This window comes from Aspergillus novofumigatus, assembly GCF_002847465.1.
Source record: "Aspergillus novofumigatus IBT 16806 chromosome Unknown P174scaffold_4, whole genome shotgun sequence".
In the NCBI taxonomy this organism is placed as follows: domain Eukaryota; kingdom Fungi; phylum Ascomycota; class Eurotiomycetes; order Eurotiales; family Aspergillaceae; genus Aspergillus; species Aspergillus novofumigatus.
Genome location: NW_020194277.1, coordinates 2,579,559 through 2,605,259, shown reverse-complemented (window position 1 = coordinate 2,605,259; position 25,701 = coordinate 2,579,559). Strand labels below are relative to the sequence as shown.

Here is a 25,701-nt window from a genome sequence, read left to right as displayed (position 1 = left end):
GTGACGCGGGGAAGGAAACAGCAAAGGGAGAAAAAAGAAGGGTCGAAGCAGCTATCGAAGGAGAATGGAAGCACGGCGCTTCGACCAGTGATAGGGAAAAATCGAAAAGTGTAAAAGAGGGAGGAGGAAAAAAATTATTCAAGGTGTAGGAAGAAGAGGGGAAGGAGGGTGAAGGTGAAGGAGAGGATGCTGGTGTGTTTAGAGTCTAGATGAAGGAGGTGTGGTAATGAGGTCCAGTAAGGTTGTGGTAGTACGGAGTACGGAGCACTAAGGTAAGGTAAGGTAAGTAGGTGCGAAGGGTGCAGACTGTCAAACGGGGTACGAAATGCTAGTGGGAACATGGAGTTTCAGGCACCAAGGCTCCAAAATTCTGCACAGGTGAGACTTTACTGCGCTGCGCACACACTATTCTACCTAGGTAGCTTCTCGTACTCCGTACTCTCTCCCGAATCACCTTAGACCCAGAGAGCTCTGAAGACCAAGCTCCTTCCACTCCGCTAGGAATGAAAATGATGACGGTGGATAGTTTCATCACCGTTCCAGATACGTAAGGCATGATGATGTCGATGACAGCCGCAAATTTCGAGGGATCGAGGGATCTGGAATGGAAAAATAAGCATAAAGTATCCTTGGTTGATCGCTAGCAGATAGGTATCTCATAAGATATAGATCACTTGCTCCAAAGTCTCTAAACCTAAGGGTCTCTCTTTGGTCTCCACGCTCAGTGGGCAAGTAGTGAGAATGAGAATAGTGTGATTCTGAGAGGGCTGTGGATGCCTGAATGGTGTCTACTATAACTTCCCATACAATAACCGGGAGTCGGATAAGTTGTTTTGCTACACTGTGCTTGATGTTTTCAAATTATACAAAGATAGATTTCATGGCTATACTAACCTTGAAACCATACAGAGTACCTTATTTCACTGTTTTGCGATCGACATAGAATAGTTAACTGAAGGGCTGACAATTCACAAGTCATTTGTGCCTGCCTCGCTAAGTACTGCTTTTGCACTGTTAAAAGTACCTTAGTCTACGGAGTAGTTGGCAATCCTACCATAAGCTCATCTAGGTACTCGCATTTGGTAATTCAGTCTCCATGTCGACAATCTGCTGCTTCACATTTGTCCAAGGAGTAGCTCTGCTTCAGTAATATCACCTCGCCATTCTCTGCCTCACGAGAGCGATATACCCATACAGAGGAAGAGCAGGTTCAAGGTGTCTGTAATTAATGTAAGATGACAAGGCCACACATGGGTAGGTACCTTACTCTAAGCACATGTGCTATCTCCACCCGTGCACATACTGGTCGTACGCTAAATAAGAGCTACCTATGAAAGTACTCCGACCAGTTTTATCACTTATATAGACTGCCCTTATGGAGTGATAAACTACAACTCTCACGAGATTGCTTTGAGTTGGCTATCGTCATTGTCCTTGCGTGGAAGAAAGGCGGAGGCTGGTGTTTCAAAAAGCTCAGGGAAGCAGCTAAAACTTTCCCTCTTGAGGCCCCCAATTCTAATAGGTAAGTTACAGAAGGTACCTAACCCTAGAAAGGTAGGTACCGTAAGGTAGTTTCTAAAACGGATGAGTTAGGCTGATATTATTAGTGGCCTCAGGCAAGGGTCATGTCCTTGAGAAGCGCCTAATCATCGACAGTCCCAGTAATCTAACCACTAAAATCCACAAGATCGGAAGTTAGTCTACTTACTATCTTACCTAGATATATTAATACTGTCACTCTACAAGATAGGTGCGCCGTGCGGACTTACGGCCCAAGACGATCAGCATTGATCACAGTCCACCATTGAGGACAATCTGCTAATCCACCACAAGTGGTGGCTGGTATGATTTTGGGGCTTGTTCGTCTCACTCGTTACACTTCCCTTGACTTTGTTTCCTTCATCTTCACGTAATTACGGTGTTCCAGTGACTTTCTCTCCCTTCCCACCTCACGCCCTCTCCAGGTGTCAGTTGGCCCCCTCCCTTTCCCTTTCGGCGACTTGGATTTGGTCCTACAACTTCACCGGAATACTGCCCTGTTGCCCGTGCTGTTTAAAGGAAGGTATTCCCACAGTGTCCCAACGAATGCAGTCTACCTTGAGCGGTTCGTCTCGCTCCCAGCGAAGTCCACCTCGACACGTTCCCGCTGGGTCTGCGAGCAGTGCCGATTCCGCCATGACCTCGCAGTCTTCCGCACCACGCAGTTCATCCAGCTCGGGCAGGTCTCAGTCGTCAAGGACTGTTGTGGTAAGCTTATTGTTCCCTCTGTCGTGCTTTCCAACTGTGCTTTTTTGACATACTGGCTTGGTTTCTTGTTTTTCTGCCCTTGTTTATGCTAACGACGCTTTCTCCCTTCAAATCCTCACAGCCCGATAGACAAATTTCCCAAATCGAGAAAAGTGTCACCCATCTCCTTGTCGCTACAAAACAACTACTGGAGACCTTGACTCAATGGTCTCGAAGGCAGGCGTCTGAGAATGAAGTCTCAGACGTCTATGTACGACTGGGTTATGAATTTAACCTAGCCTGCCGCGCCTTCAATGCGATTGGTGTTGATACCTCCGACCTGGGCCCAGTGCCTGACCTCCTCCGCACAATCCTCGAAGATACACTGAGCCAGGACGCGTCTCCTCAGAGCCTCGATCGATATCTGCCTCGTATTCGTGACATAATTATCAACCTCCTCCATGGTCTCAAGAAGAAGCAGGCTCGCTTGCGCTCGCGGCAGCAAAGGGAAGAAAGCCGGCCCTTACCTGGTCGGCAGGCAAGCTCGGGGAGTGCTGTTATAAACCAGATGTATGAGGAAGCCGCAGCCACCGCCAGTTCGCCGAAAAGGCCAAGTAGTCGTCGGCATGGAAGCAATGGCTCACTCGAAGACCAGTCCGGCGGGGCTCATGCTGGTTCTACAGTGCAGCCTTCAAGCGACACGAGGGGTACTAGCTACTCGGAGAGGGAAGCGTCAAGACGAGAGGCGCAGCAGATCCTATCTCAGCCATCGCAACCTGAGACCGAAACTTCCTCCAAGGTAGCCATGCCTTCACCCGACTTCTCTGGTTATCCTACTCCTCCCCCTCCGCCCCCTCCCCCAAGCAGGACGATGCTTTGGGTGCCCTCCAAAGAAGTGGAGAACTGGAAAGACGAGCCTCGCGGCGGTTTTCTGCCTACCAGATACAGAAACATTTGGGAGCATCGACAAATGGTGTCCCTGTTCTGCCAACACAAAATTCTCCTGTCCCAAATCGCGGTCGTGATGTCCGCGAATCTTTGAATGCAGTACGCTTGCGAGGGTCTTATGCACACGGGAGACAACGGTCGATGAATCGTCCGCAAGATGCGGTTACCCCAAGCAAAACTGCGAAGCCATTGCCATCCTCTCACCTTGCGCAAGGAGGAGAGGGCGAGCTCACCAAGGCTCGCACCGCATCTCCGACAGAGTCTCAGGCAAATGCTTCCGTTGCGTCCCAAATACGTCCGGACAAAGTGCCACCCCGATCTGAAGATGATACGGTCGATAGCGCTACAGTTGCCGGAAAACAGCCTGGGCTTCCTCAGTCCGCCGAGGAGCCATCCCTGGCAGAGGCATTTGAACCGACCAAGGATTCTTCCATACCCAATGAAGGAGCAGCGCCGGGCACACCAAGCTCAATCATGCAACGACCGTCTACCGGTGTATCAACTCCACCGCAGACCTCGCAGTTTGCATCTGAACAGCCGTCCCCCGGAAAAGAACTTACCTTATTTTTACAATACAAAAGCAAGATCAAAAAGTATGTTCTTCCGGAAGGCTACAGCGGTTTGACCATCGGTAGACTGCAGCTTGCGTTCATTGAGAAATTTGCGTGGAACACGCACAACAACGGGGTTGATCTGCCAGAGATTTATATTCAAGACCCGATCTCTGGGGTGCGGCATGAATTGGAAGATTTGAATGACGTCAAAGATAGATCGGTTCTTGTCTTAAATGTGGATATACTTGATGAGGTCAAGAAACATTTCGATGATGAGCTTGGAGGAGTTCGTCGTCTGATTGAAGGCGTTAAAGGTTCTCTGGAAGGACAAGAAAGTATCATCCAGCGCGTGTCAGACCGTCAGTTAGAGGCCGCAAAGGAGATTGCGCGTCTGGCCGCCGCGCCCCCCGTCTCAATTCCGACTTCTCTTCCAGATGGAACCGCTCGGAAGGGCCCTATTACTGGAAGTAGCAGCCAACTGGCTGAGCTTCAGAGTCTGAAGCGTGACCTTGCAGTGCTACGGCAGACATACTCGAATTTCTCGTCGGATATTGCCAGCTCCATGAATGCGATTCGTGCTAAGGCAAATGGTGTGAAATCTGCAGCTGCAGATGTTGCCGTGCCGTCCTATGAAGGAGATGCTGGTCGTGCCCGTGTCAACGCCGGCAAGAAAGAACTCGCAGATGAGTCGGAACGACTCGTTGGGCGCGTCGACGACCTTCAGGATTTGGTTGAAGATCTTCGTAAAGACGTGGTATCACGTGGAGTCCGACCCCTCCCAAGGCAGCTAGAAAGCGTCAGCAAAGAAATTAGCGCCGTCACCAAGGAGATGAAGAAGATGCAAGAATTCCTGAAGCGGGAGAAACCAATTTGGACGAGGATTTGGGAGAAGGAGCTCCAGCTTGTGTGCGAGGAACGCGATCAATTAACCATGCAGGAAGATCTGGCCGCGGATCTTGAAGATGATCTCGAGAAGGCCGCTCAGACTTTTGCTCTAGTTGAACAGGCTACCAAACAGCAGGCGTTGCAGCAGAATGTCAACGGAGGCGTTGCTCTGCGAAACACCTCGCGCAACGTGGTTATTGACCCAGCCGTCGACCCCATGAAGGCGAAGGATGGCGTTCTGGGTGAGGTTCGCGCACTACAGCCTAATCATGAATCGCGACTAGAAGCGATCGAGAGGGCAGAAAAGGCTCGACAGAAGGAACTCGAGAATCGTCGGATAGGGCTTTTCCAGAAAGAGCTTGGTGCGTTTGTTCAAGAGGGAAAGCTGAAAAAGAGTGGCGGCGTGGAAGAAGCTGAGCGACAACGTCGAGTCAAAGATGATCGTATCCGGAAGGAGGTTTGGGAGAGACAGCAAGCCCGAGCAGCGGAAATGGAGAAGGCAGAAGCGGAATCGGCAGCGGCAGCTTCTGCCCAACCTGAGCAGTCAGACCAGTCCGAACAGGCTGAGCAGCCTTCAATCAAAGATTCAACAGAAGACAACACTGAAGCAAGCGCCGACAATGGAGACTCGTCCTCGACGAGCAAGGGCGAGGAAAAGACAGCATCTTCGGCACAGGCTTCGGCGTCAGAGTCAACCAACGGAGAGGGAGAAGATACCAAGGAGGACGAGCCAACGACAAGTGAAGGCCCAGTAGACTCGTCAACATAATAGCTCCTGTTGTTCGTTTGTCTACTTTCTACACCATTGAGCACGTCAAACGACCTCGTCTACCCCTACCAAGTCTCTTCAAGAGCACTTGGCCGCACCAAAGCGGCTCGTTTGTGATTTTTGTATTACTTTTCATTCATTCTCTTCCCTTCCGCTTCCACAGTCATCTCATTGCACTTTGTTCTTATCATGCCAGTACTCTGTCTATCCCAGTTCATCGGCGTTTTTCTCCCTGTCATTACATTGTTCGAAAGCGTGAGCATTGCATGTTGCTGACGATACCCCTGCCCTCATACGGCGTGTTATGACCCTTGTGACGATACTATTGTCCTTGCATCCTTTGACATATTGCAGCTTCAAGTAATTTTATACTACCTCAGCGAGGAATAGAATATGTGCATACTGTGAAAGACGTATTGACCTGCCATGGCAGTTAGAAGACCCTTTCTAGGTATTTAATCTCTCGTAATACCAATACATGCATACGCTCATGGATTTGATCCTTGGTTGGGCAGAGGGCATCTCATGATACCTAAAAAGCGGTGAGTAGTGATTCTCTGTATTGCCAGCAGAATCAGGTGTTCAGTCCCCAGCCACATGTTTATTGAGGAGTAATTTCATGTTTCAAGCCTGCAGTGCTCTTTTATTTTGCTTCTTTCCTTTTATACTAGGGAGAAGCCTATACAGACTTCATGAATTGAGAGCTACTGTATCTACAGTCGTCAAGCCTCTGTTTGGGCTGATTCTCGACTGCCATTCTATTTGGCGACCTTATCGATAGGCACCTGAGAGCCCAGAAGCTATTTACCTGTGCTTGATCAAGGACCACATTGTCGCCCTGTAAGATGTTTCCATCTGCGTCTTAAGACTAAATGGGCGATACTAATCGAGTCAAAGCTATAGAGGGTACTCGGATCGATGTGGCCCATCCATTTCATAGTCTGGGCCTTAGTACCCGCATCGATCCCAGTGCATGCCTTCTCAGCGAATGGCAGCTCATCGTCAATTTCAGCCATCAAGGATCTCTCCAGACGGAATGACGACTTGCACTCTGAATTCGCAGGGGCAGTCATCCGCGGTATCAAGAAGATGTCCGAGGATGAGGGGAGAAGTTTTTCTTTGATTATTGGGACTTTGAAGGGGCAGACGAGGTTGGTCTGACCACGAACGAGACGCATAGCTCTCAAAGCTACGACAACCACGAGGCACCGGAGATCCAGCCTCGGGCATATCCATTTCGGCCGTCGGTGCCGATTAATATGGGCTTCAGCCCGCTGTTGCGGCGAGATTTCAAGTGCCCGACTGGCACTTTCGCTTGTACGGCGATTGACCGGCCGGACAGCTGTTGTGGCGCTGGAGATACCTGTGTGCTGGTCCAGGACACTGGGTTGGGTGATGTTGGCTGCTGTCCTCAAGGCCAGACTTGTTCTGGCGTCATCGGGTCCTGTCAGCAGGGTTACATGAGCTGTCCGGCTTCCATGGGGGCGGTTGCTGTATTCCTGGCTATGAGTGTGTCAGTGGCGGATGTAAGTTTCATGTTGCTGAGTCTGCGGCTCGGATCGGGTTTAGCTGCGTGATAGGCTGATTAATGTTCATTTGCACAGGTGCCAACGTCTTCACGGTGACGATAACCTTGAGTTCCACCGTCATAGTGTCCACTGGTACTCGGACCGTCCCTCCAGAGACAACCCAGTCCGCGAGCAGCAGCACTAGCAGCAGCAGGAGGACGACAACACAGTCAACAGGCGGACTGACGCCTCCAGCTCGACCTACCAGCCTCTCCACCGCCACCACCTCCCAGAGCAGCCAGACAGGCTCAATCTGCCCAACCGGGTTCTATGCCTGTTCTGCTTATTATGAAGGAGGCTGCTGCCGCACCGGACGGGACTGTGACACTACGTCCTGCCCTGCGAAGGCATCGTCGACCATCACGTCGGACGGTCGTACCATCGTGGTGCCAGCCCAAACGACCAGCGCGGCTAGCGGAACGGGACGATGCGCCAGTGGCTGGTTTAGCTGTGCAGACACTGTGGGTGGAGGATGCTGTCCAACTGGGTATGCATGTGGTTCCAGCTGTACCGCTGTAGCAAGTGTATCTGCTAGCGGAACCCTGGCCAAGAGCCAGCCCGAGAATGCGGCCAGCCGACACTCGATCAGGGCGATATGGGCAATTGGTGCTCTAGGGATGATGATATTATGGATATAGACTACTTGATGACTTATGTGTTTATGACGATGATAACAATGACACCGATAATGACAACAACAATAGAATGATATACTGTCCCCTAAATATTTCTAAAGTAACAATCAACGGCTGTTATCGGGTAAATGAATGCGGAAAAACAGACCCCGTGGGGCGGTGTCTGAGGACGGCACATGGGGGCAGCGAATATTACCCGATCGGGACGACACCCGGTGAGCAAGCACCGACACTCTCCGACACCGCAGAACCTCGTTTACTATCTTCACCACTGCTTCAGGCTCAAGCTTGCATTCAATTATTTTGCTTTCCCTGCTGGTGTCAGGACTGTGTTGGCTTTTCATAGTTCTTTTGGGCTCTGTGTCTGAAATTGATTTGGGTCTGGTCATTTAGCATTTCTTTGTTTATCTCACTCCGGATAGTCGCTTGCCCACCATGTCGTCTAGCAACCAAAAGCCTCTTCCGTTTGCCTACCAGTTCGCCGCTGGAGCTGTCGCTGGTGTCTCAGAGGTATGAGCTCGCCGAGGATCTATCGGTTACCATGTTCTCGAGTACTAACTTCGTTGCTTCTAGATCCTTGTCATGTATGCGATACCCCGGTCGAACCCCACCCATAACCTCACTTTAGCCCGTTAACGAATGCGATTCAAAATTCCACAGGTACCCATTAGATGTGGTCAAGACACGAGTGTAAGTGCTCTGGAAACTCTGCACGCGCCAATGCGATCGTGCGAAGTCGGGTTGGAAGGAAGCGCAGCTGACATGGGGTCATCGTGCCACAAATTGCAGGCAACTTCAGTCCAACGTCGCTACCTCCGCTGCAGAGGAAAGATACAATGGCATGTTTGATTGCTTCCGCAAGATCATCAAGAACGAAGGGTAGGCCGTATGCACATATGCACGAAACTCATACCAACCTTATTAGACGAGAGGAAATGACCGGTGATGTCGGAAGCTAATCCTCTGACTCCGAGTAGATTCTCACGTCTATACCGCGGTATCTCGGCCCCCATCCTGATGGAGGCTCCCAAGCGTGCGACCAAGTTCGCCGCCAACGACAGCTGGGGCTCGTTCTACCGGGGCCTGTTCGGCGTGCAGAAGCAGACACAGTCGTTGGCCGTGCTGACAGGTGCCACCGCGGGCGCCACCGAGGCCTTCGTGGTCGTGCCCTTTGAGCTGGTCAAGATCCGTCTGCAGGACCGCGCCTCCGCGGGCAAATACAACGGTATGCTGGACGTGGTGCGCAAGATCATCGCCACCGAGGGCCCTCTTGCCATGTACAACGGTCTCGAGTCGACGCTGTGGCGTCACATCCTCTGGAACGGTGGCTACTTCGGCTGCATCTTCCAGGTCCGCGCGCAGCTGCCCGCCCCGGAACCCGGCAACAAGTCCCAGCAGACCCGCAACGACCTGATCGCCGGTACCATTGGTGGTATCGCCGGTACCGTCCTCAACACCCCCATGGACGTCGTCAAGTCGCGCATCCAGAACTCCCCCAAGGTCGCCGGCCAGGTGCCCAAGTACAACTGGGCCTGGCCTGCCGTTGGCACCGTCATGAAGGAAGAAGGTTTCGGTGCCCTCTACAAGGGTTTCATCCCCAAGGTGCTCCGTCTGGGTCCCGGTGGTGGTATTCTACTCGTCGTTTTCACGGGTGTCATGGACTTTTTCCGTAAGATGCGCGACGAATAAAATATGTATTTCATTTAGCATGAGAGACCAAAAAAATGTTTTAGGATTAGATGAATCGACATGTCTCACCGACATAGCAACGTCTACGATGGTGCAAGGCGTCGTAAATAGTGACGATTGTAATAGGCTAGCGTACATCTCCTACAGAAACGGGCCAATGTCTAGCTACCAGGTCATACTCAAATACGCAGGCAAGATTGCGACAGTCTTATTTGAAAGCCCTTGATTGATTAGAACAACTGATAAAGCAGTAATGATTAGACATCGAGGGCAGCCTTGTCCATAACAACAGTCAAAGGCACATTGCAAAGCCGTAGCGCAACAAAATCCGCGTGTAATGGAAAAGCATCCGAAATAGGCACAGAACACAGACAGCCGTGTATGTCAAGAGGAGAAAGGAAAATAGGGTATCGATATAAATGTAAACAGAACATATGCTGGCGACTGAAAAAGAGAAACCAAGGCGGATCAACAGATGGTGCGAGAACCGTTGCTGGTGTGAGATTACCGCCGAGAACAGAACATTGCAGTCATTCATAAGCCGGTGCTATGCAGCGATATCGACGTCGAGATGCAACATAACACCGAGGTCTGGGAAAGCTGGAAAGAATGAAAAGGATGAAGGAAATAGAACAAACAAGATAGATCTTGAACGGACAAACCCATGAATATAAAACAAATAATCAGATACACTCGGTAGCCCAAAGAATAACAAGCGACAGATGATGAAAACATTAGATCCGGATGGTAACGTCGAAAATGACGCGATGTCAAGACTTCGTACGCCGGTCAACTGCTGAACCCTATCCCTCCTCCGTGTGACGCCTGTGTATGCAATATGTCATGACATGCACTCGTAGAAATAATGACCGACTGAGTTGCGATCCCACAGAAATGAAGAGATTCTTTACTGCATCTCCATTGCGTACTCATCTTCTTCCTTGAAGCTCATTCCCGCATGGCCGGAGCTGTTCCAGTATTGTGCTTGACCCGAGTTCCCGCCGTTGCTGCTGCCACCACTGTTGTAGGATGGGCTGAGACTCTGCGGGCTCAGCGCCCCGTTCTGGGAAATAGGCTCGCCCGCTAAGTTGGTATGCTTGGGCACTCTCAAGCCGCTCCCGGGGCCTCGGCTGTAAGTGAAGGTGCTAGGGTCATTCTTCTCCAAGGCATCCAGGATCTCACTCCGCATGCGCTTCTCCTCCTCCGTTTGTTCGAACGGCCAGGTGCCTCCGAGACTAGTGATCAACTCCGCGAGCTCAGATTCCTGTTGCAGCTTAACGTGCAGAGCCCACATCAAGTCGCGCATCCAACCCACGGCACCGTTGAGGATGTCACCCTTGTTAGGGCCCTTCTCCTTCTCCTCGAGGGGAAGACCCATAGTGATATTACCAGCAGTAGCACGACGGCCATTGCCGCCGGCCAGGAGAGAGGTGGCTGCGTTTGAACCAGATACGTTCCCCGACATGGTACTGTTATTGACGAGCTGTTTCCGGACCTTGTCATCCTCCAGACGATGTTGCGGTACGAGGTGCGAGAGATCCTGAATACGCTCGTTGATGTTGTCTCGCCGACGGCGCTCGACCAGGTTGTGCGAAGCTCTCCGGCGCCGACGCTTTGCTTCTTGCGATTCCAAATCCTGGGCGCTGCCCGGCATGTGTGTATCAACCTTGGCGGGCAAAGAGGCATGCTTGCCAGACTTGAGGATCTCCGAGATGGCGGCATGATGAGAGGGATGGCCCGGCGATGAAATGGGGGACTCCATACCGAAGGAGTGAGCGCTTCCGGGAGTGCCATCCCACTGGTTGGATAGAGTCTTCTGATGCCGTGGTTGCAATCCAGTACGGATCGGTTGTGTAGGGAAACTACCAGATTCCGGAGTTCCAAGAGTCAGGGCACCCAAAGCTGGAGTTTTAGGGGTCATGGGACTGCGTCCATCGGAAGATGTGCGGTCGATCGCCTGTAGACTCGGGCGTGCCTTGGAGTTAAGATAGCTCTGCTCGAAATGGGAACCCTGAAGATGGGAGGAATTGTGTTGTTGCTGGTTCAGACCGCGGAAGTGATCATAATTGAAACTGTGCATGAAGGGGCTGTGCATCGGAGCCCCTTCAGGAGTGTTGGAATACATCTGCGACATATGGCCGGGATGACTCATAGAGATGCCAGCACCGGAGTGGTCCTGCATGAAATTCATACTGGTATCGCGTGGGAGCCCATTCTGACCGTTGATTTCTAGGTCCAGCAACTCGTCTGTATCGATTCCCGAGTTTCCAAAGTTGAAGCTTGATGACATATTCTGTTGTGAACCGAACGGGTAGGACATGAAACCGCTGTTCTGCATGGTCAGCTCCGAGGGATCCACGGCCTCGTTGGAATTTCCAAATTGGTTGTTTATGGAGTAGCCGTTCTGCGACATCATGAAGTGGTTGTTGTTGTGATCGTCTGGGTCGCTCTTGATGAAAATGCTCGCTTCACTCATAGCGTTTGAGCAAATAGCATAGACTGACTCCCCGAGATCAACTCAAGAAGAATATAGTACTCGGAAGTTAAGTGGCGATGGAATTGAAGGACTCAGAGATGTAGCGGGGGATTGCGACAATATGTAAATCCCGGATACCCGAATGGCGAAATGAAGTAATTCTATGGAGATGCACCGACAATTCTCGTTATTGCATCGAGAAGGGTACGTGATGATCACTTAGGTAAAGTGGATATGAAAGCTGTCGGTTGTCTGCAAGGCGACCGTCAGCTGGCTAAATTCCAAGAAAAGGAGCCATCCAGTGGATGTGAGGGGCTGCACAATGCATGCGCCAATGAAGGAAACACCCCAGAGAAGAATAGGGATGATGATACGTACGCTTGTATGGATAAAATGAGAAAATGATGCTGGCAGGATGAAGTTGGGTATATTAATGCGGGACAAGTGGCTGTGTGAACAGGTCAAGGGATGTGATTCGGAAGCGGGCGATTCGGAGAATGCGCGCGTATCGTGGGGGGTGTACTCCGTACTAGCCTACTACTAGGCCACACCGACGATCGTCAACCACGCGAAGAATGATGAGTCAGATCTCGGCAGCCCTAAAAATAAGCAACAGGCAAATGAGAAAAGCACATAAAAATTATGAGGCAATAATTCATAAGAGAGCCGACTCGGAAGATAGAGAGAAATGAGTCAATCGAGGATCGGAGGATGAGGATGCGTGTCCAGAAGGAATTTAGTTGAAGAGAAGGGTGACGATGGTTGTGGCCGGGAGATCCAAAAGCAGTCGCAAAAAGGAGAAGAGGCGGCGGCCAGACCAAAGCGGACAAGAAAGGGACGGAGAGAGACAGAGACAGAGACAGAGACAGAGACAGAGGAGAGACCGGGTCCGAGGAGGCGATGTGGGTTTGTCTGTCGGGATTTGGGGGGTTGAGCCACGATAAGGGAGAACCATCAAAAAAGCAATGTTGGCTGAGCCTTTCGAGGCGAGCAATGTATTCGCAGGCAGACAACTCCGCGGTGCCTCTCTCCTTTATCTTCTTGCGTCGTCCCTGGTTCTTTTCTTTCAGTTCCTTTTCCCCGCGGTCCTTGGAGGATATGACAGATCTTAGAGCAAGATGAGCTCAAGTGAGGGGGATAAAGTGATTAGATCCAAACTGGCCCGGGAGATGGACAGTGGGGTAAGCCTGGTGAATATTGGACACTGGACTGCGGAACCCGGGGAGAGGCGGGTGGGCAACAAATTGATCAATATCATCCGTAGAGACGACTCGTAACAATACATCCAATTAATAGAAGTAAAGCAGTCCCCGATTGACGACTATTAATATGGGGACCATTGATTTGGATCGATCATTTTGCCTCGCTGAGCATGAGAGGGGTGGAGGGGAAAGGATTGTCCCCAGAAGGCGGTCAGAGCGACAACATGCGGAGTTCTCGACCGCTTATATTCATTACGGCGCAATCCACGAATGTGCTCAGCGATCGCTCTTTGTTGCTGTTCTTGTGTCTCCGGTTTCAGATCATGTAATGAACGCTTGTCCCTTGCGTATCATGCTCATGCAAAGCGAAGCACTTCTTTCTTTCTCCTCTCGCCCGCTTTTCGGCGGGTGTGAGACGGAAATCCAGGTCCGAAAGGGTAGACCTCCGTATCCTAAAGCAAAGAGTACTAGGTTGCCCCTCTGAAGCTCAGCCCTTGGGTAGGATGTCCGAACAAGGAAATGGCGAATCAGCGCTGCCACAAGCTCTTCAGCAGAAATCTGCGAACAGCTTCGGCTCGCGTTTCTCCCGACGGTTTCCCCTGCAGAGCTTGATGCAAGCGAGGTTGTGCAGCAGATGGATAAATGCTGTAAGATGTTGTCCATAGCAAGGGATCTTTTTCCTAGCATTCGGCGTAGAATTCCTTGGTTCACTCATACCCATTCCAACAGGAGGGGTAGGTATAATCCGTCTTCTTTCGGAACACTGCCTTGGTGGAAGAAGGTAACCATCCGGCATCATGGCCTGTCGCGTCTCATGTTGATTATCCTGCATGGAGGGATCCCCGCATGGACCTTTTACCCGGACCGCATCTCTCCAGGCCTCATAATAAACTGATCTCCAGGGTACGGCACCAATGACGGAGATGAAAACATATCGGGAAGAAAATAAAATTATATTCACTTACCAAGCAACGACTTGAACTGTGTTGATTAAAGCACTCTAATGGGATCTGTTTTGGCAGCGCAGATCAGCTCTGATCCCTTAGGAGCGGACGCTCTTCCATGCACAGAACATGAGAATACGAAGAGAGTGGGATGAGGCCAGGGGGTTTTTGAAGAGGAACTCCGCAGCTCCAAAGAGCCCAATCAGGCGAACAGGCAGAAGCGCAAGAGCCTTACCCTTTGTGAAGCTGGTGCCGGGGCAAAGAAGGGGCAATAGCAATTACAAGACGTTGAGAGGAACGCAGAGCAAGACGAGTCCAGGGAAGAGACAGAGCCAGAAGGAAACAGAGGTAGCCGTGAGGCTCAGCTAGGATGGATGGCTTACAGTCACTTGAGGTTATCCGCTTGGTACACGGGAAAGTCGGGAGCCAGGATGAGAGGGCTCGAGCTCAAAGGAGCAATCAGGACGGATTCCGCGGCAAGAACTGCAGCGAACTGGTTTGATTTGATTTCGGTCCCTCTTCTGGCGAATGATGAATTGCATGAAGAAGAATCGAATCGGATTCAAGCGGGGTGCTGAGGATAGTGGATAGACAAAAAGCACTTGTCCTCTGACCGGGACAATGAATCCAGACGATAACTGTGAGAGGTGAGTGATCAGTAATCACGAATGATCCTTTTCGAAGGCCTTTGCAGAATGGAAAGGATGAAGGAATGAAGGCTTTAAGGACTTCTCGAGGCGCTCCTGGGAAGCTCTCATTTGATATAGCACGGTGATGGTCATGCAGGGTGTCGATCGTCCATCGATGAGGCTTGATGCCGCTACAGCATTACGTACCTTGATTGCCTATCTACCGCAAAATAAAATTATTTATTCTTTCTATTTATTTATTTATTATTTTATTTTTGATTTTACTAGAGTATTTATTTATCAGATAATTCCTCTGCGGGTTGATAAATGAAGTAAAAATAAAAAATAAAGAGTGGTGTGGACCGACCAGTGGCGATGCGGCATTGGTGGAGGAAGTATGTGATGATGGAGGGTCAACCAAAGCGATAAATCTCAGACTGCAATTTCATTATATGGGATTTATTTACCAAAGGAGGGGGAAAGACAAGAACGATGGTGTATGGAGGGTGTTACTGTCCGGATTGAGAAAGACGACGAGGTAGTAGTGGCAGATCTGGACAAGAGGATGATCTCGAGTCAAGTATATTAGGGCATTATTGCCCTCCATCTTCATAAGGTCGGCATTCATCCCATGAGCAGCCCAGTACGATGGCTGTCACCTGTTCGTCCTCAACAAGGGAGTCATGACTCACTCTCCTGGTCAGCCTCTCTGCCTTGCTTTCATGATAATTCCTTGGTAGCAATGTATCAGATGTCCAGCCGGGGTTAAAAGAATACCCTACATACCATGCCTTCCACTCTCGACCATGATTTATACATAATTCTAGTGAATGATCACTCCTCGAACGAAGAACAGATAGAATGATCAAGCAATGTGAGTATTTGATATTGGATCTAATTGGATCTAGAGCTCTTCACCTTTCGCACGAAGCAGACATGACATCATCTCGCCGACTAATTCTACCGCATTGCAACGACCATTATTTCTGCTCCAGAGCATGTATGCTCCTCGCCCAAATATTTTGGCCGACTCGCCGATGGGGTGGTAAACTGATGGAGGGTGGAAAAGTACTCCGTAGACTCGTTATACAGAGTCGAGAATCAAGTTTCAAGAATGTCTGATTCGTGGGACACCACCATGTGGAAGGGTTGAGCTAGTGAAAAGGCAACCGTCGTCATTAGTTTCCTTTTCTCTCCTCTATGATTCTATCTCGTCTCTTGTCTCAGATCTATGTATAGAGGCACTAGGAAGATCGACGATTTCGACAGGCTGGAATCCATACCCGGAGGAATCGCCAGTGCACTATGTGGTGTGGCCTGTGGAGGGGCTCAACCGTTTACTTTCAGCGCGAGACTTGACTTTCTAGCTTGTGGTGCAGTGGTGCAGTGGTTGTGTATTTGCAAGTCACTGCCATGTTCGTATCAACTGGTGCTTGGACCCAGACGAGCTGGAACAATAAGACTGCGAGGATTCATCATCCGTCCTTCACTTGTCTTGTCTCGCCGCTTGTCCGAGCGCTTCAAAAGCTGAGTACGGAGTTAAGCCCAGTCTCCAGTCCACAGCTTTGAACCTCGTAATCTGCTTTAGTCTAACAATCTCGTTAGTCTCCAAGAGGTCCGTGACACCCTGCAAGGTGGTGTATCATGTCGCTTTCCGAGATGCGTCCTGCACCCCGAACTACTAGACACTAGAGACAACACTAAGGGTACGTTGATGGTCCAACCAGGCTTGTCCTCTCATATTCCGCCCTATCTTATCACTATTTTGAGGATCGAGCGAAGAAAGGCATGTGTGCGAATATCGACGGCTGTCGCGCTTCGTACCTCGATCTTTTTCCGATTAGATCATGATTTGGAATACTGTCGTCAGAAGAATGCGGGGGGAAGCTTATTAACCGGAATGCTGTCAGCAATGGACATCACAAACCCGCTTTTTTCACTCATATTTGATCAGATAGAGAAGAATCTACAACTAGCCAAATGGCTGATTTTTGATCTTGGTTGTTGACCATGACTATGAAGTCATGGTCCTCAGCTGGTATTTAACGGCTCGCAAATGGTAAGCTCATGCAGTATAAGCTCAATCACTCCAGCCTCCTACCTGAGGTGACCACAGTGGAGTCTCAAGGTAGGCAGTCAGAGCTATACATCGCTCTTTACATCACTTTATTTGACCTCTTTCACTGATATTACAGATATCTACAGTTTACCCCTTTTCCTTCCTTTCGAAATCCATGACTAGGCTGATGATTGTGATGAAAAGCTCCCTGGTCTCTGGCTCGTGCCCGTCCCGTCCCGTCAAGGTTCGGACTGCATGATTATGGCCATCAGCAACCCATGGTCACTGCAAGGAGTCATTAATAATATTAATGGAAACTACAATACAGTATCCAAGGTTGCGAGAGACCCCGGTTCGGGGTTTGCCAGAGTAGATCTCGGTAAATAGCTTTCTATATCTTGGTTGACTTCCAAGAATAATATCTTCCCCTCCCTCCTCCGCCAACAAAAGGCCAGGGTAATACGTCAGCTATTGCTTCGCCTCTCCTTGATTTGCTCCGATCTGCCCTGCTTTGTTCCTCATCCCTGTCATATAATGGGCATTGGTATGGTGATTTTATTTGTAGATATGTAGCAACCTCTTATGAGGTCAAAGGGAGAATATCTCCGCTAGATCCGCTGGACGGGTGGATCATCCACGAAAATAAATGTACTCTGTAGGTACAATGCCGATTGCAGTGATACATCTCAGATTATGCGTCTATCTCCCGCCTGCCCGGCTTCCGGGGTGTAACATTCTCAAAGTAAGTACGTACCTGCTTACTCTGCAAAAGCAACAGAGCTCGGATAATACCTATCAATCTATGCGCTATCTCCCCGCATAAGTTCCCATGTCCTACCTACCACAACATCGATACAGGTGCGACAAGTTCTCTGTAAGCGCCATGCAATACCACCAACATGCAACTTCGCCTACATGAATATATCTGCCCTTAGCGCATGAATTATTATTCTCGGATGACTTCCGAAAATACATCGTCAGAATACAGAATGTAAGTAATGCCATGGCAGTTCTAGCGAAGATCAGCTCGATTGACAAGCAAGGTTGCAGCAGGGATGCGCTTCGATACTAGGTAGGACCTGCAATCCTCACCGTAAAAACCATTATCCAAGCTATCTAAGGTAAGGTAGGTACTCACTCTTTGCGCTTTCCGATCCGGTTACGGAGTATCTACCATAATGACGCTTGATGCGTCCCCTTCGCTCTTCCCCACTGCTCAGAGGGATTCATAGGGCATCCTTCACAAAGAGTTTCCGAAACAATTCGACATAATCCAGGTTTCTTTTCCATCAATTATATTTTATTATCAGTATCAATTATGGTACTGTCAATACAAAGCAGTTGCACATCAATTATCAATAAAACAGGGTAGGGACATGATTTACTAGTTTCAACATGGAGGGCAGCCATGAGCCGGTCAACCAATGAGATGTATTGAAGCACTACAGTAGATGGAATCTACAGCCTTTGATTGGCCAAGAGAGCCCTGAGGGGGTGACGCCAGCTCTTCTGGGCTTAGTTCCATCATCTGATCACCGGTCACTCTTTCCAGCTCTCCCATTGGCCAGCAGTCCTCAGGCTAGCCCAACCTCCCCCAGCAAAGCTCCTGTTGCGGCCATCGGGAAACATTCCGCATCATCATTATTATTATTATCATCATCACTCATCTAAGGTCATTATCGTCACCGATTCACAAGGTGAAACAACCACCAATAGATCTCAACACCGAGACTATAGTCGTCAGGAATAGTAGAACTCTACTGCTTTTGCGGAGACGCTTACATTTTACAAGCATTTACTGAATCATATCCTGAGGTATGTAGCAGTTAGCAGCCTTGTCCGACTAATTCCTTTGCTGCCTCGACCTGGGAAACGACTACGCACTTCCTCCCCCCTCCTTAACAACTTACTTCCCCTCTCGTCATCTTTCTTCCCTTCTTGTTTAATCTGAGTCATATGACAGTAACTGATCATCTTGCAGCCTATCGACGACCGCCTTTTGTACTCTCGCCGCTCGAAATAGTATCCTTTCCAACGTTACGCTATCGGAGCAGCATCGTCATCGTGCAGCTGTGTTTTGATTTCTCGTTCTCCCGGCACTCTCCAGTCTTACCGGACATATACCATCTTGGGCTTCTCTGGTATCTGAACTTGATAGTGGAATCGCGCTTCTTTGACGCACTTTCTGTCCATCCGGAAGCGACACTGACTCGTCCTGCCTGAGGGAGGGGGAAATACAGCTGTCGATTAGCCGAAGCCTGATAGTACACCTCCATAGCTCTGCAGACGACGATCACAAGCTTGAGCCGTTAACTAAACTGCCGTCGAGAAAGGCTATATTTTTCAGTCGGCGCTAGACAGATTATCATCACCCCGTGCCCAAGCTCCTCGGGAGTCTAGTCCAGTTGTGCAATAGTCAGCTGGCCCGCCTGGGGTTGACCCTATCAAGAGCCAGTTCTCTTAGTTGATCTTCCTTCTCTCTGTGGCTGCGTTGCATTCGCACACCCCCATTCTTGATTCCTGCAGATCATCTGCACGCACATACTGGTTTCCGTCGTGCATAGTCCCTGCAGGCCTCTCCTTAGCTTGGAATTCTACTACGGCTTCTTCAGCGGTCTGCGAGACGCTTACCTTTCTAGCTGTAGCAATAGCGTCTGCAGCGGGATCCCCACCCTCTTCACCATCTTTTGGTAGGTGACAAGACTTGACGAGGCAGAAGGCTGAGCCGAATCAGAGTCATGGCTACGACTTCGTTCCGAGATTCTGTCAACTCATTGGGCTGGTCTCGAAGAGATGCGGATCTACCAGCTCGTACTAACACTTCCTCCACCCCCTTTCTATCAAAATTACAGTCACTGAATCCGTTCGGCCAAGGAGAGGGCTATTTGCGACTGCCCACTCACGAAGCTCCAGGAGCTCCTCTTCCAGCCCCAACTCGACGGGAGGAGGAAGAAGGTTTCTTTGCCCGTAAGTCATCCTCGCTCATGACCGAGATATCCGGATCACCGCCCTCCTGTGTGGGTTACTTCGCCTGGTCCAGGTGACTGGGACTCAGTTCCTGCATCTAGGTCGGTTTTCACACAACGTCTAGTGGCCGCGGATACCTTTATTTGAGTTGAGTTTTTCAAGCGTACTGATCAACGTTGTCCTCGCTAGTAAGCCGATGGGATCGGATGCTCATATTCATCGCCTGCAACCTCGGTGCCGCAGTGTGCTTCATGATTTGCTTTTTCCTTTTCCCAGTGCTATCGTTGAAACCCCGCAAGTTTGCCATTTTGTAAGTGCCCATTCCAGAACCCGCCAGTGACCATTATCCACCCTGCGCCCGCCTTGCATTCTTCCCAGCAACCTTAAAGGAGGGGCACGAGGCGGTGCAGCCGTTGTCATGCCGTGGCTGGGGGGCGTGTAGTACCCTCTGCTGTGACTTATGATATCGCAGTCTCGGTGCATCCACAAGAATATCTTGGTTCCGTGCCTTAGACTGACTCCAACCGGTTTTGATCCTAGATGGTCTGTCGGTTCTCTACTCTTTCTACTATCATGGGCTGTCCTCATGGGACCCCTGGCGTACGCTAAGCATTTGGCCTCGGGATCACGGCTACCATTTACTGCCGCCTATTTTGGCTCGATTGCCATGACTCTCTACTTCGCTATCGGAGTAAGTGCCTTGATTTCCTCGTCTCTATGCTCCATTCCTGCCGCGATGACCGGGATTGGCGGCTTGATAATGTCCCCCTTGCCGCAAATAAATTGCCGGTGCATATGCAAGTCAGCGTTCTCATTCCTACGATGACATCACTCTGCACCTTCGCTTCCCTTGTTATGAGATCTCGGTCTTGTGGTTGCATCGTACAGACCTCGATTTGGGCCATGCCCCTGAATGTCGACTGCTTCTTGTTCTGCTACGGTCCATCTTTCCTCTCACTTTGGCACTAGCATCCGCATCTAACGGCAATGGAATATTTGCGTGATAAGACTACAGAACTGCTGCTGACCTTTGACTCGAAACAGCTCCACTCCACCCTCCTAACACTCATTTCGTCAATTTTCCAGCTTGCAGCCCTGGCCTGGTATCTGGTCAGTTATTTCCCCATGGGTAGCACCGGACTGCAATTCATGGGACGATTCGGGGCACAGCGAGTCGGAGCTTGGATGACCAGCTGATATCCTTCCCTTTTCATCTTTTGTTCACATTCTTGGATGCTAGAACTGTACTGCTGACGACTGTGTACTATTTTTGTGGCTTTCGTAGCGTATGTCTGCACTGTATGAACTTTGCCTACCTGTCTGGGTCCGAGAGCTTCTGATACATCTACTATGAAGATGGATTTGATGATGACTTTGTACATGTACCGTACCCTTCTTCATGGATACCTATTAGACTTTAGAGGAAACCCGTCAATCGAATTATTCGAAGACTTATTGCTTAGACAGTCGGATGTGACCTTACGAAAGGCATGGGAAGGATAACTCATTAACTGCTGGTATTCACTGCGTTGGTTTGAGTCCTACTCTTGAAGCTACCACAAGTGAAGAAAATGCATAGCAAAGAATACGTAGTTTCGGGTAGCCGACAATCCCGTCCCTCGAGTAGACTCATTACAGAACCTCCATCTCACTTCAGCAACTTCCCCCGACTCATCACCATCCCCACTGAGCCCTGCACAACCTTGACACCAGGAATCTCCGCCTCCCAAATCCCAGTGTCCCCGCCCGATCCAACCTCCAGCCACCGCTTCAGCAAGTCATTGCTCTCCTTGGGCTTGACCTCCGCCGAGGCGGTGCCGACCGTTACGTGCGGGATGGGATTCGCACACGGCCAGTCAGGCTGCTCGCGGTCCTCAGGGGGCATGATGCGCGCGACAAACGCCATGATGCGGTCGTCCCAGATGAGACGCTCGAGGCGGACCCGCGCAGGCGCCAGAGTCGGAGTCAGGACAGGGGTTGCGGTCTGGGCCTGCGGCTGCTCCTTCATTTTGGCAATATATTGGTTGGTGTAGCGGTCCCAGATACCGGCGCACTCCGACTTGCTGGCGCGGTGGATGAGGGTGACGTGGAAGGTGGGCTGAAGACGGCGCGAGTTGACGAGATGATGGTACAGGCGTGCCTTTTCCGGGGGTGTGGAAGGTGGGAAGAGCGAATGTAGGAGACTGGTGACTTCGGCGGTTGGGATAGAGATGCAGAAATATTCGATCTTCTGGGCTAGGGCTTCAGGGCTTGGGGTAGGTTCCTGGGGCTGGGCGTGTGCTGGGGTCGGCGCAGCGCCATTCTGACCCTTGTTCTTGTTTGAATTCTGTCTCGGCTTTGTAGACCCATAGCTGTAGCTGAGGTCGAGTTGGACATGGTAGTCCGTCATTGCCCAGGTAATGGCATCGTCGAGTTCCTGCGACGTGGGAACCCGCTGCAGAAGGTCCGGGTAGAATGAATGCAGCGCGTTCACCACGGCTTCGAGGTTCTCCCGTGAAGATGCCGCAACATCCAAGTCGATGACATGGTCAAAGCCGCTGTCGGGTTCACGCTCGGTGTTAATTCCTTCGAATCGGTTCAAGAAACCTTCCATAATGCCGATAATCTCATCCGAGTTCTTCGTTCCAGCGCGAATTGTCTGGTGATTATCTCCTCGCTCTAGGACACGTTTCCGCGTAACCTCTCTGATTGAAGGAAGTAAAACGTCTTTTGGTTCGTGAACGTAGTGGAGAGCTACAAACCGTGCGCCCGGAGACCCAGGGAGTATATCTTCCATGAGCTGCTCTCTCTCCCGCCTCTGATGGTTGTTGCGGTCCGCTATCACAACTGGTTTGTCCGCGAGGAGATTGGCGATTTCGAATGCAAACCTCTTCGGTTTGTTCTTTTGTTTGGGGATGTTATCGTTCTGAACATGGCCCCAGCCGAAAAGCTTGGTTAGAGCGATAGCCAGGGTTGTTTTCCCACAGCCGAGCGAAGCGATGGGTGCTAGAATGACGTCTCGGGTCACTTTATCAGGTTTCCCGGCTTCCATCGCGATGATATCCGATGCCTTTAAGCCTCTCTCCTTTAGAAACCCATCTCGCATGGAGATGATTCCATGGTTCTGCTTATAGAGATCGCCCAGCTTGGGATTTTGGGAGAGCTGCCTCCGAGCATAATGAAGATATTCTTCGGTAATTTTCTGGTGCTTTCTGATGTTCGGAAACTTCCCGGCAATGATCGCTTTGGTACATTCACGCCACTGTCGATACATCAGGTATGGCTCCTCAAATTTGTATTTGAAGAACCAGTCCCCGTACGGGCCTCCGCCTTCGCTCAGCTGGCACCGGATGACAAATCCCTCCGTCTCGCGGCCGTCCCAAGTGCCGGTCTCAGCGCAGTGATCGAGGAACTTCTTGACCGAGTGGATGTCGTCGTATACGAGGTATTTGGCCTTCTTGAAACCCCATGTATCTGCAAACTTATGTACTTCTGAGCTCGGCAATGTCGCGAACTGTGGCACGTTGAAATTGAGCCCGTGAAGATATATTCCTGCAGCTACCGGATCGTAGGCAAGGACATGCTCCTCGAAGCTATCGTCGCAGAGCTCTCCAACTGCGGTAAGGTTCAGCCTCCGCAGCTCTCTGGCCAAGTCCTTGACGGATTTCCCTGTGGAAGCAACATGACGCTCGACCCACTTTTCTCCGGCTTGAGCGTGGCTCAGGTTGGTGTCCTGGCGAACGCCAGTCGAATGCTTGCTACAAACGAGCAAGGAACCGTCCTCCAGGCCGGAGATGAAGATAATACATCCGTTCTCCTTCACACTGAGCTCATAGGGGCCTCTTGTGTTTGTCTCGATATTTTGCCACTTGGTAGTAGGTACTTCATCGATATTGAAAAACTTGTCGTAACCGCGCACTACAATCTCGGGAGTGCCGTCTTTCCTCTTGCTCGTGAACAGACCCCGGGCATAGGTCGGAAGATTGCTGCGTTTGTAGTCCCAGTCCATAAACCTCCATGAGTCAACGGAGATGTTATCTGAGCCTGCCACGGCGAAAGTCGATTTCTTGCAGGTAAATGTTCTCTTCCCTTCGCTTCTATTCTTCTTACTGGAGGCCTCCAGGGCTCCGACCAGATGCGCAACTTCTTGAGGATCCTGTTGAACCATATTGAAATTGTTCACTATAGAGATGCACCAGTATGATTGCAAGGTGTAGCTGTGTACAATGGTGATTCTTTTGAGGGAAAGGAGGAGGAATTGAAGAGGAAGGAACCAAGGACGACTGATACCAGAATGACTAGAGGGAGAGTGTGAATAAAACTTTTTTTAAAAAGACCCCCTAACCTTAGGAAAGTGAGAGGCTACCCTTGCCTCGTGCCCGAGAAGAAGCCTTGCAATGTCTGCCTGACTTATGAGTCAACTGTGATTATTGTGGAAGAGGAGAATGAAAAAAAGACGAGTGAGATCATACCAATGTCTGATTTGCGGGGCAGCAGAGGGGAAAGGAAAATAAAAATAAAATATATCACCGCCCGACTTACCACCAGCCGCTCAATCAATACTGTTTTCTTCTGGTTAACAACTCAGTACATTCAGTACCATTCCCATCTGCACTATCAGGTACGAAATTTTGGATGATCTAGTCGTTTCTGTGCGGTCTGGATTCGACACTGATTTGGTTGACTCATTCGTTAGGCCCAGATCTGTTGCCATTGTACAGCTACGATGACTCAACCGAATCCCTACATTCTGGCCGCCGAAAACCCTTCGGGCCTATTGACTCTTCTGCGCTCGAATCCAGCCATCGCATCCTGTCAAGATGAGCACGGGTACTCTCTCTTGCACGCCGCGGCTTCGTATGGCCATGCGGACCTCCTACGCGCTCTTGTCACACAGTTTAATGTGGACGTCAACCTTCTCGATGAGGATGGCGAGACGTGCCTATTTGTGACCGAGAACGTTGATATCGCCAAATGTCTCGTTGAGGAGCTAGGTGTGGACTATAATAAGAGGAACGACGAAGGGTTAACGGCGCAGGAGACCATTGAGAGCGACGGCGCATTCCCCGATGTCGCAGCATACCTCGCAAAAGTTATGGGCATATCTCCATCAGCTCCTGCAGGCTCATCATTAGGCGCCTTGAATGCTCCTCCTCCGTTGCCGCCAAATATCAGAGTCAACCTGGGAACATTATCGGAGGAGGAAGCGAGCGCAGGGACAGACCAGGTTGACCCAGAGTTTAAACGCCGGATTGACGAGCTCGCCGCGCGGGAAGACTTCCACAGCGAAGCTACACAAAACCAACTACGACAGCTGGTTATGGATGCCCTTAATGGGTCCAATATTGAGACACAGGACAGGGATGTTCGGCGGAGAACGGAATAAGACAAGGGAATCGAAGACGTGATGATGAGAACAAATACCAATAAGCCATATAGCACTGTTCCCAGTTATATTACCACCATGCTCCGAAGGATACACACACTGGGACTTGTTACCAAGCTGGCAAGGCCTCCTAACTCGAGGGTGAAACCGAGATGTAAGTCAGCTTTGGCCAATCGAAGACTCGGAGACCCACAGAGTCGTCGTTTACTTCGCATATCATCCAAGATGAGGATGTGGAGTCTCAGTGTCATCACAAGGGCGTATGTGCTGCCCAATTCGTGTAGATCTTGATGGTTCGGTTTCTTCGCCAAGACCAGCAAAGTCTTAGAAAGACGGTATGCACATCCCTTGGGATATCCAAGGAGAGGCGATAGCCCTTCGCTATTCAGGCTTCATTGTATTGTCATGCTGATGCGTCTATCTTATCGAATGTCCATGTTTCAAATTTGTGAATACCTATGGTCACTCTCCCAGGCGCCCAGTTACCAATTCGGCTTTTCACTTTCAAGCTGCACTTGAAATTATTTTCAGGTACTCGACTGTTCGCTCCTGAAGGACTCTGAGTACCTTTCAATGTAAGGTTTTGTGTAGAGGGTCCATCAGCTAAAAACAACTACTTACTCCATATCTGGACTATGCACGTGATTGCGGCAGAGCAGCTTCCCCGCATCCGAAACTACTACGGAGTGTTTGTTCTCCACAAGCGAAAACATTGACGGCAGAAGGCATCACGGACATCATTATCTGACCCAATTTTGTACACATCTTTGAACTACAGTCCTTCC

General features: G+C 50.2%; 9 protein-coding genes across 9 annotated transcripts; 6 read left to right on the top strand and 3 right to left on the bottom strand.

Moving 5' to 3' along the window:
• Positions 1-1,747: 1,747 nt before the first annotated feature.
• Positions 1,748-5,782, top strand: P174DRAFT_441693 (formin-mediated actin nucleation enhancer). The gene is made up of 3 exons (XM_024827381.1): positions 1,748-2,247; positions 2,369-3,025; positions 3,091-5,782. The coding sequence occupies exons 1-3, from the start codon at positions 2,086-2,088 to the stop codon at positions 5,380-5,382; spliced, it is 3,111 nt and encodes a 1,036-aa protein (XP_024683000.1). The 5' UTR covers positions 1,748-2,085; the 3' UTR covers positions 5,383-5,782.
• A 518-nt stretch (positions 5,783-6,300) lies between these two features.
• Positions 6,301-7,588, top strand: P174DRAFT_460477 (putative GPI anchored protein; the record flags this gene model as incomplete). The annotated part of the gene is made up of 4 exons (XM_024829893.1): positions 6,301-6,460; positions 6,487-6,869; positions 6,893-6,908; positions 6,987-7,588. 4 exons carry the CDS (start codon positions 6,301-6,303, stop codon positions 7,586-7,588), a joined length of 1,161 nt encoding a protein of 386 aa, XP_024682999.1.
• Positions 7,589-8,020: 432 nt separating this feature from the next.
• On the top strand, positions 8,021-9,274 carry P174DRAFT_420946 (putative mitochondrial 2-oxodicarboxylate carrier protein; the record flags this gene model as incomplete). The annotated part of the gene is made up of 5 exons (XM_024824917.1): positions 8,021-8,095; positions 8,159-8,169; positions 8,246-8,275; positions 8,375-8,464; positions 8,563-9,274. The coding sequence occupies 5 exons, from the start codon at positions 8,021-8,023 to the stop codon at positions 9,272-9,274; spliced, it is 918 nt and encodes a 305-aa protein (XP_024682998.1).
• A 259-nt stretch (positions 9,275-9,533) lies between these two features.
• P174DRAFT_181428 (uncharacterized protein) lies at positions 9,534-9,997 on the bottom strand. Its single transcript, XM_024821256.1, has one exon. The coding sequence runs from the start codon at positions 9,810-9,812 to the stop codon at positions 9,567-9,569; it is 246 nt and encodes an 81-aa protein (XP_024682997.1). The 5' UTR covers positions 9,813-9,997; the 3' UTR covers positions 9,534-9,566.
• Positions 9,998-10,181: 184 nt separating this feature from the next.
• Positions 10,182-11,750, bottom strand: P174DRAFT_460475 (basic helix-loop-helix domain-containing protein; the record flags this gene model as incomplete). Its single annotated transcript, XM_024829892.1, has 1 exon — positions 10,182-11,750. One exon carries the CDS (start codon positions 11,748-11,750, stop codon positions 10,182-10,184), a length of 1,569 nt encoding a protein of 522 aa, XP_024682996.1.
• A 5,486-nt stretch (positions 11,751-17,236) lies between these two features.
• On the top strand, positions 17,237-17,575 carry P174DRAFT_441686 (uncharacterized protein). Its single transcript, XM_024827380.1, has one exon. The coding sequence runs from the start codon at positions 17,249-17,251 to the stop codon at positions 17,405-17,407; it is 159 nt and encodes a 52-aa protein (XP_024682995.1). The 5' UTR covers positions 17,237-17,248; the 3' UTR covers positions 17,408-17,575.
• A 1,490-nt stretch (positions 17,576-19,065) lies between these two features.
• On the top strand, positions 19,066-20,768 carry P174DRAFT_181277 (putative Golgi traffic protein SFT2). The gene is made up of 4 exons (XM_024821255.1): positions 19,066-19,551; positions 19,741-19,861; positions 20,092-20,242; positions 20,596-20,768. Exons 1-4 carry the CDS (start codon positions 19,323-19,325, stop codon positions 20,746-20,748), a joined length of 654 nt encoding a protein of 217 aa, XP_024682994.1. The 5' UTR covers positions 19,066-19,322; the 3' UTR covers positions 20,749-20,768.
• A 286-nt stretch (positions 20,769-21,054) lies between these two features.
• On the bottom strand, positions 21,055-24,087 carry P174DRAFT_441682 (tRNA ligase). The gene is given in 3 exon segments (XM_024827379.1): positions 21,055-23,975; positions 24,005-24,016; positions 24,028-24,087. 1 exon segment carries the CDS (start codon positions 23,696-23,698, stop codon positions 21,200-21,202), a length of 2,499 nt encoding a protein of 832 aa, XP_024682993.1. The 5' UTR covers positions 23,699-23,975; positions 24,005-24,016; positions 24,028-24,087; the 3' UTR covers positions 21,055-21,199.
• On the top strand, positions 24,078-25,412 carry P174DRAFT_441681 (ankyrin repeat protein). The gene is made up of 2 exons (XM_024827378.1): positions 24,078-24,151; positions 24,227-25,412. The coding sequence occupies exon 2, from the start codon at positions 24,257-24,259 to the stop codon at positions 24,914-24,916; it is 660 nt and encodes a 219-aa protein (XP_024682992.1). The 5' UTR covers positions 24,078-24,151; positions 24,227-24,256; the 3' UTR covers positions 24,917-25,412.
• The last annotated feature ends 289 nt before the right edge of the window (positions 25,413-25,701 follow it).

Bases quoted from the DNA above. Each gene is read 5' to 3' on its own strand.
- P174DRAFT_441682 (XM_024827379.1), bottom strand. From the start codon at position 23,698: ATGGTTCAACAGGATCCTCAAGAAGTTGCGCATCTGGTCGGAGCCCTG.
- P174DRAFT_441681 (XM_024827378.1), top strand. From the start codon at position 24,257: ATGACTCAACCGAATCCCTACATTCTGGCCGCCGAAAACCCTTCGGGC.
- P174DRAFT_441693 (XM_024827381.1), top strand. From the start codon at position 2,086: ATGCAGTCTACCTTGAGCGGTTCGTCTCGCTCCCAGCGAAGTCCACCT. The intron at 2,248-2,368 runs GTAAGCTTATTG...AAATCCTCACAG, and splicing joins AGTCGTCAAGGACTGTTGTG to CCCGATAGACAAATTTCCCA. The intron at 3,026-3,090 runs GTAGCCATGCCT...CCCTCCCCCAAG, and splicing joins AGACCGAAACTTCCTCCAAG to CAGGACGATGCTTTGGGTGC.
- P174DRAFT_441686 (XM_024827380.1), top strand. From the start codon at position 17,249: ATGCCGATTGCAGTGATACATCTCAGATTATGCGTCTATCTCCCGCCT.
- P174DRAFT_181428 (XM_024821256.1), bottom strand. From the start codon at position 9,812: ATGAATGACTGCAATGTTCTGTTCTCGGCGGTAATCTCACACCAGCAA.
- P174DRAFT_181277 (XM_024821255.1), top strand. From the start codon at position 19,323: ATGGCTACGACTTCGTTCCGAGATTCTGTCAACTCATTGGGCTGGTCT. The intron at 19,552-19,740 runs GTAAGTCATCCT...TGTCCTCGCTAG, and splicing joins GGAAGAAGGTTTCTTTGCCC to TAAGCCGATGGGATCGGATG. The intron at 19,862-20,091 runs GTAAGTGCCCAT...TTTTGATCCTAG, and splicing joins CCCCGCAAGTTTGCCATTTT to ATGGTCTGTCGGTTCTCTAC.